This window comes from Xenopus laevis, chromosome 8L, assembly GCF_017654675.1.
Source record: "Xenopus laevis strain J_2021 chromosome 8L, Xenopus_laevis_v10.1, whole genome shotgun sequence".
Classification (NCBI taxonomy): domain Eukaryota; kingdom Metazoa; phylum Chordata; class Amphibia; order Anura; family Pipidae; genus Xenopus; species Xenopus laevis.
Window position 1 is genome coordinate 95,271,786 of NC_054385.1, and position 11,176 is coordinate 95,282,961.

General features: G+C 38.0%; 1 protein-coding gene across 3 annotated transcripts in view; it reads left to right on the top strand.

Annotated features, from left to right (window-relative positions):
* slc35f4.L (solute carrier family 35 member F4 L homeolog) overlaps window positions 1-10,266 on the top strand; it is a 66,256-nt gene extending 55,990 nt beyond the window's left edge. For all 3 annotated transcript variants that reach the window (XM_018230743.2, XM_041573115.1, XM_018230742.2), the window contains exons 2-7: window positions 616-910; window positions 4,636-4,855; window positions 6,285-6,410; window positions 7,298-7,490; window positions 8,075-8,164; window positions 9,858-10,266. In XM_018230743.2, coding sequence (XP_018086232.1) covers window positions 616-910; window positions 4,636-4,855; window positions 6,285-6,410; window positions 7,298-7,490; window positions 8,075-8,164; window positions 9,858-10,099 — 1,166 coding nt within the window. In that variant the 3' untranslated portion in view covers window positions 10,100-10,266. The remainder of the gene's footprint in view (window positions 1-615; window positions 911-4,635; window positions 4,856-6,284; window positions 6,411-7,297; window positions 7,491-8,074; window positions 8,165-9,857) is intronic.
* Window positions 10,267-11,176: the final 910 nt, after the last annotated feature.

Here is an 11,176-nt window from a genome sequence, read left to right on the forward strand (position 1 = left end):
ACCCCTAAGCTTAGCTTCTCAACAGCTGCTCAGAGACAACTGAGCATGTGAGTGTCACAGACCCCCCTGTGACAAGTTTGTCACAAGGTTGTGACAAGTCCTGGATCATTTCTGCTATTGAGAAGCTGAAACTTTACGCTGGTGCAATAAGTTCAGTATGTAAAATATGGCATTTTTAGCTGTATTAATTTTTAGGGTTTAGTTCTCCTTTAAACCACTAAGCCACTACTTTTATTCAATTGCTGCCATAGGTGGATTTTAATGAAGGCTTGAAGAGTCTCCCAAACCAACAGCAGCATGTTTCATACCACAATGATACAGAGGTTTTATACACAGAGTTGTCATAGAGTTTATGCAATCCGGGGGTCATATATATATATATATATATATATTAAATTGCCATTTATTCTACCATGTGTTATACTTGAATTTGGCCATAGGCAGTAAGAAGAATTCTGTGTGAGTTAGCTTCATCAAAACAAAATCACACCTATGCCAGCTACCAGAAATGATACTGAGCATTACTTTTGCACAAATACCAGCCACACATGGACTGATAATAACATTCATCTTGAAAATACATTTTGTAAAAAGCTTTTTTTTTGTTATTAATAGGAGGAGAAGGGCTTCAATCAAATACAGAAAACAACACAGAAAATGCTGAAAAGTCCCGCTGCCAGTCATGTACCTCCACTTTTCTTAAATTTGTCTGGGGATTTCTAATAATTTTGTCGGTGTCATCCTCTTGGGTCGGTACCACGCAGATCATCAAAATTACTTACAAGAACTTTTACTGCCCCTTTTTCATGACCTGGTTTTCAACAAACTGGAACATAATGTTTTTCCCGGTGTATTATTCAGGACATTTTGCAATGGCACCAGAGAAGCAAACCATGTTACAAAAGATCAGGTGGGTTTTGTTGTGCACGCTCAAAAGATGACTTCATGAGTCACATTCACAGAGCATTGACAAAGCATGCAAATGATTTAAAATGACACAGCAAGGGCTGGTTTAGGGCAGATTAAGGGCCTGGAGTTGAATATTAGAATAGGCCCATTGTACAGAAGGTTTTATGCACAGGGAAACTGTGCAGACACTATTTACAGAAAAGATTACAGTATCTACATCTAAATTATTTAGTACAATTTAATTTCAATACAGTCACACACATTTGTTTTAGTACATTAGCACAACAGCAACATCTTTTACCTAATAACAGTGTTGGTTCGGTACTTTGCTTTCAATATCAGAGACTTCCAGGTCTTGATGATGATGATGATGAGCCTCTTTTTGCCCTACAAATAATATATAATATTGTTTAACAAATGGTTAGATTAGTACAGTATATATATATAAATATATATATATATATATATATATATATATATATATATATATATATATATATATATATATATATATATATATATATATATAAAATGCTGTTGGTGTCCACACTCGATTCTGTATGAGGCAAAAGTGCAAGACAATGTATTGTATACAAAGCAATGAAGGACCTTTATCAAGGAACAAAAAGGAATATTCCTTTTGTTGGTCATTTGACCTATGAGCTGAATGTTGTATATATACCAGAGAACACCACAGCTTCATTGTAATCAGCTTGAAAAAGGAACTGAAATGTTCTGAAAGCTTGCTATGATTATATTAGTTAGCCAATAAAGGTATCACCTTTCTACCACTTTTGTTATTTTTTTGATTTCAAAAGGGTTGCCCTGTAACATTTTTACTGGCTAGCATGGTACAGCAACTTTACCTGCTGTGACCCAGGAAATGGAGCCAAACTTTAGGGGATTGCACTATAAATGGGGAATAAATTTATCAGTGCCTTACATATATATAAAGCATGGCTCAAGCTGTAGGGCTACATGTTTGCAAGCTTTGAGGTATGGATTTCTCCCCATTGGCCAGACTGCCAGGAATACTATTTTCTCTAACTCCAGCCTTGGCAGAGGCTTCTTATTGGTGGCAAAAAAAACTGAGTTTATAAACAGAACCTAAAGTGTAGGATTTCACACCCAGACCTTAAACAAAAATAGGTGCAAAACACCACCAAGACATTGTTTTCAACAAAAATTTTGGTTAATTTCATGATTTGTTACTGGTTAATTGCTAGAAATCAATTTGTTACAACTTGGGGCAGATTTAAAAGTACTAAATATCACATAAATATTCCCAAATATCAAATACTACAGAGCATGAAGCTTTTACACTTGGTGTTTAAAATCAATTACACTAGTTTTTTTAATTGAGAAGTGCAAATGACATGGGGTGGTACCATATAACTTACCTCCAAATGGCTGAATTTGTTCATAAAGTCTGTTCCTTGAAAATTTTAATCCGCAACTTTCTCTGTTATGATCATTTCACTAGGCCAACAGGTCATGAGCTGAAAGTACTGCTTGTCACAGATGCTAAAGGGGTAGTGCATGTCCATTAGCACCCAATCTCTCTTAGAATCTTGAAAGGGAATGTCATTTTGGGGTTGACTTGCCCTTTAATGCAATTCTTCCAGCTCCTGACCTGCCGGCATGGCAAAATTGTCAGGACAAAGGGTCAAAATCATTTTACAACGAACAGGAGAGCAGCGAGTATGAACAAATTCAGCAACATTGATCGCATTGGAGTGAGCTGCAAGATTTCACCTCCATGCCATGTACATTTTCCTTCACTCTGTAATAATGGCTTACGCAGTTAAGATCTCACATTTTAGGTAGTGCTTATCTGTATAAGGGCTAGTGATTACTCACCTGGTGCAGGATGAGGAGGTAGAGTGTGTGGCATGACAGATGAACATTAAACTTCCTTCAAGTAGGTTCAGTGTGAGTAGTTGCTCTCATGCTGACTTGCAAAGTATTAATTGCCCCAAGAGGTGGTTGGTGAACTGGCTTATCAAAGCTCACTAGTCAAAACAGATAGGTAGCTTGTAAATGGTAGATTTTAGGCTAGACCAGTTGGATTTAGGCCTGTAGAAATGCTGGCTTAGAATCCACTCTTCTGCTGCTGCCCTTGTGCCTGATACAACTGCACCCGTAAACATTACCTCTGCTTGGGTACAGGCAGAAGCCGTACCTGCTTGCACTTGAGCGGAGGTAATGTTTTAGGGTGCAGGCGCATTGAGTAGAAGCAGAGGAACAGATTCTTGTCCTGCATTTCTCAGCAGGCCTTGATCTGACTCTTCTGGCCCTAGCCTTACCCAATGAAAGATAATCTAGCGCTTGGTAGACAAATCAATATTTTAAAATAGTTTATGCTATTTAAAGTTCAGGCGGTTCATGATGAGATGATAATATACTAATTAAACTTTTGTGCTTGAGAGAGCAGTCAGGGTAATACACTAAAATGTGTTCAAAGACTAAGATACAGTGCAGGAAAAGAGAAAAGTGTATTTCATTAGAAAACCAGCTATTAAAGGAAATAAAAATAAAAACTGGGTAAATAGATAGGCTGTGCAAAACAAGAAATGTTTTCAACATAGTTAGTTAGCCAACAAAGTAATGTATAAAGGCTGGAGTGACTAAATGTCTAACTTAATAGCCAGAACACTACTTCCTGCTTTGCAGCTCTCTTACTGGTTACCAGTAGCCAATCCATGACATTAGGGGGGCATATGGGTCATAACTGTTTGCTTTTTAATCTGATCTGCAGGTTAAGGATCAAAATCAAACTCAGTGAACAGTTATGTCCCATGTGGCCCCCCTTAAAGCCACTGACTAAGAATTAGAGGTTCTTAGTTAGGTCCTGGGCATTGTGGATAATAGGTCCCATACGAGTCCCAGAGACAATGCAATATGCAAAAACATGTCACATTGAATCTGTTATTTTCACTTTGTCCTGTATGTAGTAAATAATCCCTAGTGGCAATGAGTATTGCAGTAGAGAATTCCAATCAAAATATATCTCAAATTCACACAAAATTAATCTGTTTTTTAATGGTGATGTCACAGATTATAGAATATAAAACATGGTTATATCAAGTTACAGTGTGCAAACGATTTATTTGAAGAAGGGCAGGTTGTTCTTTACAGTGGGGATAGTGAGGTTGTAGAATGCCCTGCTCTATGATGTTGTGATGGCTGATTCAGTTAATGCCTTTAAGAATGGCTTGGATGTTCTCTTGGACAGACATAATATCAAAGGCTATTGTGATACTAAAATCTTCAATTAGATATTGGTATATTAAGTTTATATACTGTATATGTGACTGTATAGATTGGTATGAGTATGTGTGTATATTTGTGCACAGGGGGTTCATTTGGAGGGGCTGTACTTGAGGGACTTTGATGGTGCTTTTTCAACCCAAATTAGCTATGTAACTATGTAACAGCCAAGCAGTAAGTAAAGCTCACGGGTATAGACATGGGGTCTGGGTGCACAATCTACAAACTTTCAATTTGAGGAGGTAATAAATAACAAAAGATAGCAACAGGCACTCACAGGTACATCAAACATTTAAAGCTCTTTGTGTATAATATATTTTTGCAATAAAGTAAATATGGATTTTACTTGTATGCATGTTAATGGGATCTGTGAGTGCCTGTTACAAAACTATGTTTGCTATATTCTACAAGGAGTGCCCTGCATATTTTATAGGTATATGTGTTTTAACTTCTCAGGGAATGTAGTCGAATTTTTGGTGAAGACGGCTTGACCTTGAGGCTTTTTCTGAAACGAACGGCCCCCTTTTCCATCCTCTGGACTTTGACCAATTATCTGTACTTATTGGCTCTGAGGAAGCTTACTGCCACGGATGTCTCAGCTCTCTTCTGTTGTAATAAAGCATTTATGTTCCTACTCTCATGGATTGTGCTGAAGGACAAGTTCATGGGTGTACGGGTAAGATCACCTTTTTCCCCATAGTTTTTATTCCCTTAATATTGTGGTTCACAAATATTGAGACTTCTTTCGCAGACAGAGAATCAAAGCAGTGCAAAAGGGCCCAAACGGAACTGCAATAAGATTAGGAGTGAATGCTGATTTGCTGTTTTGGATGCTCTTGGAACATTGTAGCAGTGCCACTGTAATGACACTCTTTTATGTCCTTGTTATGAGCTAAAGGGGCCTAAAAATAGATATGAACCCAGTGGCCTCAATAATTTCCTCTGCAAGGGATTCTAAAGAAAACATTTAAGATCCCAGTAAAAGTACCTGTACCTCAAGGGACCCACTGTAAAATAATATAGCTGCATAAGGGTCATTAAATGATTTGATGGCATTATGTGGTCTTCTGTTGGTTATTGGGGTAACAGAGATGTCAGTTAGGGTTTGAATACATATTTTGCAAGGCACAGCAGGCACCTCAGCTGGGTTCCAAACAAACCAGTGAGGAGTGTATGGGGAAAAAGGGAAGTTAACTGGGAACAATAAGAAGAAATTGGGCACTGGGCAGTATTCTCGATTTAGAACAGATGGGTAATCTGGGATTCTTAATAGCAAAATACTTAGCACTGGGGAAAAGCTTTCTTTCATGGGCCCTAGATCATTTTGTTGGTGTTTATGATTTATTTGCAATAACAAATGCAAAGCACCACGCTTTTTAAACTTTGAACCTTCACCTTTGTCAGCAGCACTCATAGATGCAGCTTTTTGGCAGTACTACATTGGAAGGTGCAACATGGACAGGAAAGCCCACTAATGTCCAATAAAACCCTTTAACTTTATGGGAACCCTTAACTTCCCCTTTATATGTAATGCCCCCTCTCCCCAAAAATAAGCTGTAGTTGGCTCCTGCCAAATAAGCATTTTTGTTTGTTTTGTGATACCAACAAGAACTAAAATGTAATGTCTAAACTGAGCAGCACCAGTTCTAGACATGCTGTGGTTGCATACACTTCCTAGAACTGGTAAAGCTCATTTGCAGCCTGAAGCCAAACAACACTTAACGCATATTCTATTTTTATAAATGCATCTTTAAGAAGACAATTTTTTTCCGGCTTGTTTCTGGCCTGTGAAACCAGATAGCTTTCCAGTTAAATCCCATGTCATCTCCTAAACTGCATCACCCCATTCCCCCCCTAACCAAGTGCATAGCTGTGCATCAGGGTTAGCAGCTGCTTTGTTTAATGCAGCACTACTGGAGTTTGTGAACCCCACGCATGCACTGTTCTGACAAGCAGAGGATGTGGTGGAATTGGGGTGAAAATTGTACCCCTTAAAGATGGTGAATATTCAGTCAAACTCTGAGACATGTTTTCCACCATCCTTCTATTGGCATTAATAATCTTACATTGCTCTAATGTTCATATTGTGCATCTCTTTGGCACAGATAGTTGCTGCAATAATGGCAATCACCGGAATTGTCATGATGGCGTATGCAGATGGTTTCCATGGTGACTCGATTATTGGTGTTGCTTTGGCTGTTGGTTCAGCTTCAACCTCAGCTTTATACAAGGTATGTTGTATACTGTTATCCTATTGGTAATATATTTTAAAGGGGTTGTTCACCTTTGAGTTAACTTTTAGCATGATGTAGAGAGTGATATTGTGAGACAAATTGCAATTGATTTTCATTTCATTATTATTTGTGGTTTTTGAGTTATTTAGCTTTTTATTCAGCAGCCTGGTATTGCATTTTCAGCAATTTGGTTGCTAGGGACCATTTTACCTTAGCAACCATGCATTGATATGAATAAGAGACTGGAATATGAAAGGCCTGGATAGAAAGATAAGTAACAAAAAGTAACAATACATTTGTAGCCTTTAAGATAATTTGTTTTTTGATGGGGTCAGTGACTCCTGGAAAGAGCCTGAAGAAGATAGCAAATATTTAAAAAACTATAAAAAATAAACAATGAAGACCAATTGAAAGGTTGCTTAGATTTGGCCATTGTATTACATACTAGAAATTAAAGTAAAGGTGAACCAGCCCTTTTATACACAGTTACACTTATAGGAAAGCATTTTCATTTCTGCTAAGGCATGCTCTAAAGGCAATGGCACATGGGCAATGCTTCTAACACCCTAGTGAGTTTCAGCTTTCTGGTGGAAAAATGCGTGTAATTGTTCCTCCATTGATTTGACCGTAGCCAATTTCGAATGTTCCAAAGAATGTAAATATACATAGAGTATAATGTTTCACAAGTGAAAATGCTTTACAATATACATTATATTGTATATATTTAAACTAGCAAAATCAAACAACTGTTTGTGTTCAAACAGGGACCAACTGCTACCATTGCCCACCAATAGACATTTTTCATTCTTATTTTTCCTACAACTACCTTTCAATATTTCTGCTGTCTATAAGGATATTCAGTCTTATTCGCTTTATTATTTCAGGTGTTATTTAAGATGTTTCTGGGAACAGCCAACTTCGGAGAAGCAGCACATTTTTTTTCCACATTAGGGTTCTTCAACCTCATCTTTATTTCATGCACACCAGTTATACTGTATTTTACCAAAGTGGAATACTGGTCATCATTTTCTGCTTTGCCTTGGGGTTATCTGTGTGGAGTCGCAGGCCTGTGGTTTGGTACGTTTTTTTTCTGTGAATTTTACATCACATATAAATCCAGCATTTACCAGCACTAGAGGGCAACCTGTGGATTTTTGGTAAGGTGGGGTTATAAGGTTTCTGATTTAAGATTGCCCTTGGGCGTGGGTGTGACCTACTTTCCCACTTATCTGACTGCTTGGAAACAGCCGTGGCCCTCTGGATTAGATACATAGATGATGTGCTTGGAAGGAAATGTTTGGGAACTTGAGGAGTGTGTTGCCCTATTAAATGCTAATTATATCAGTATCAAAGCAACCTATAACTGTCATTATAAAAACCATATTCTTTTAAATCTGAATATTCTGAAGGAGGGCTCTACTTTGGTTACTGAGCTATCTAGAAAGAAAACATCTACAATTTCCTTTCTACTTGCCTCCACGTGCAACTTTTCAAATACTCTATTTAAAAATGTCATTGGATTTGTAAATGTATTGCTAATGCAACCCTAGCAACCTGGTTTTAATGAGAAACTGGAATATGAATAAGAAAGGGCAATCCCTTAAAGAACCCCAAGTATTACATCAGAAAACATTTAATGTACACTTTTTTTTCCTTTTCAGCATTTAACATATTAGTGAATGTTGGAGTTGTTCTGACATATCCAATTCTGGTTTCTATTGGAACAGTTCTCAGTGTTCCAGGCAATGCAGGTGAGCTTTCTTGAAAATGTCATGGGTTAGAATTAGTGTTCATGCACACTACAAAAAAATATTCTGGATGTATATAATCTATGTAGGGATGCACCGAATCCAGGATTCGGTTCAGGATTCGGCCAGGATTCTGCCTTTTTCAGCAGGATTTGGATTCTGCCGAACCGAATCGGAATCCTAATTTGCATATGCAAATTAGGGGCATGGAGAGAAATTGCGTGACTTTTTGTCACAAAACAAGGAAGTAAAAAATGTTTTCCCTTCCCACCCCTAATTTGCGGTTCGGTATTCTGCCAAATCTTTCAAGAAGGATTCGGGGGGTTTGGCCTAATCCAAAATAGTGGATTCGGTGCATCCCTAAATCTATGCAAGAGACATAACAAGGAACAATGGGTCAGAGTGACCCTTAGAATGAAACAAGATGCTGCCAGCCTATAATAAAGAAAAGGTCACTAGAAACAGTAATTAATGGTGCTGGTCAAGAGCGGAAAATGCAAAGCAGTACTTTCCAGGAATAAGGCCAGACCTTAGATGGAATAAAGCAGAATGGCTCAAGAGAAAACAGAATTCAATAGGCAAGGGACAGTCTTGTGAATGGGAAAATTCATTTGACCAATATTTTTTTCCTATCATGTCCAAATGCATGGGCACTATGGTATTAGCTTATGGCCATCATCAGGACCGGATTTTAAAATCATGTGTTCTTACGCCAGTATAGGAAGGCCTAAGAATGAACATGCTTTCACTAGCTGACATCACTGTGAATGTAAGTTTCAAATACCTGTGGTTCTGTTCCTTCTTTCACAATCAGTAAGTAGTAAAGTGGCATGACACCCCTAAAAGTTTGCCACCCTAGTCCTGGGCCTTTGTGGTCTTCCCACAAATCCAGGCCTGGCCATAATGTATGGTAAAGGGTGGGATACAACAGAAGATCTGAAGGACTGCTTAATGCTCGTGGAACAACAAATCTTAACTGAGGAAACTGAAGAACAAGGTATTTTGTGTGACAAAAGTCATATGATTTTTTTTTGATTCGGATTTGGTTCAGACAGGCAGTTCGGCCAAATCTAAATCCTGCTGAAAAGGCATAATCTTGGCTGAATTCCAAACCGAATCCTGGATTCAGTGCATCCCTAGTTGGTATGGGTATGGGATCTGTAATTTACAATCCTCGGGACCTGGGGTTTTCTGAATAACGGATCTTTCCATAATTTGGATCTTCATAATTTAAGTCTACTAGAAAATCATGTAAACATTAAATAAGCCTAATAAGCTGGTTTTGATTCCAGTAAGGATTAATTATTAATTAATTAATTTGGATTAAGTACAAGGTACTGCTTTATTATTATAGAGAAAAAGGAAATAATTTTGTGTGGAGCATATATTGTAAATTTCAATGCAATTTCCTGTGGAGATGTTAGCATTAGCTCCATTAAAGGATAATAAGAAAGGCTGAAGACTTGCTGTTTTTGTCTCCATATGCAACTGTCTTACTAGCAGCATAGTATACTAGAAACATTTGTTTTTGCTTAGTTCTGTCTTATGAAGATTAAGCTGTCTAATCTGCTCAGTATGAGCGTGAGGATGAGGGTAAATAATGTAAAATGATTCTGATTGTACCAGTGCCATCCCTAGTCTTCTAGATTTCCTTTTTAATTAATTTTTAACATCTGTTTGTGCTCTTGCCTCACAGCCATCGACCTGCTGAAGCACGAAGTGATTTTTAGTGTTGTGAGACTGGGGGCAACTATTATCATTTGTCTTGGATTCCTGCTTATGCTACTCCCTGAGGAATGGGATGAGATAACTCTGCGCTTCATTAACAGTTTAAAGGAGAAGAAATCAGAGGAGCATACAGAGGACATTGCAGAACCCAGCTTACACACAAGGAGCAGAAGTAGAGCTAATGGCACAGTATCTATACCATTGTCTTAGAGCCTGACCAATTCTTTTGCACGTGAATGTATATTCTGTGAATATAATTTAATTATTTCACTAATAGTAATGTATTACAACAGTATTAATCTGCAATGTGTTCAAAGTTCAAGATATTGGGATAAAGTTTACATTTATATAAAGTGTAAATAAACATAATAATAGAAGTGTTTTATAGAAAATAATGTACTTTTTTCCAGTGTATCTTCTAACCATTATTAACCATTTTACTCTTCAAGGACTTGAGAAAACTTTGTTGGATTACTAGAAAACAGAATTATGATTTGGCTACTATTTTGCCCTTCAAAGCTGTCATTATTGGGTTTATCCATAGGAAACTGTTATGGGCTTCAGTAATGCACTGGAAATGTATCTACTGACTGTACAGTTGGATCAGCAGTGCCTACTATAGCAGTGCCTGTAACCTCTGGGAAGGGACTGTGGCTGTGGGATTGCAGGTATAGTAGGGAGAGATGGTGCCTATAGTAGCAGTGGGATAATAGTCTCTGGGAAGGGACCGTGACTGTGGTGACTGTGGGATAGCAGGTATATATTTGCCCTTTAAAGCTGTTATTATGGGGGTTCATCCAGAGGAAACTGCCCAGGGCTTCACTAATGCACTGGAAATGTATCTACTGACAGTAGCAATGCCTACTGTAGCAGTGCCTGTAACCTCTGGGAAGGGACTGTGGTTGTGAGATAGCAGGTATAGTAGGGAGAGATGGTGCCTATAGCAGTGTAGATAATAGTCTCTGGGAAGGGACTGTGACTGTGGATAGTAGGCATAGTAAGGAGAGATGGTATAGTAGCAGTGGGATAATAGTCTCTTGGAAGGGACTGTGGCTGTGGGATAGCAGGTATGGTAGGGAGAGATGGTGTCTATAGTAGCAGTGGGGTTAATAGTCTATGGGAAGGGAATGTAACTATTTTATATATAGTAAGGTAAGATTGTGCCTATAGTGGCAGTGGAACTATGAAGGAACTATAAAAGGTATTATAGGATGAGATGCTCAACCTTCTGCTCTTGAAACATAAACACTGGCCATACAATAACTGTTTGGTCCTCAAGCCAGATGA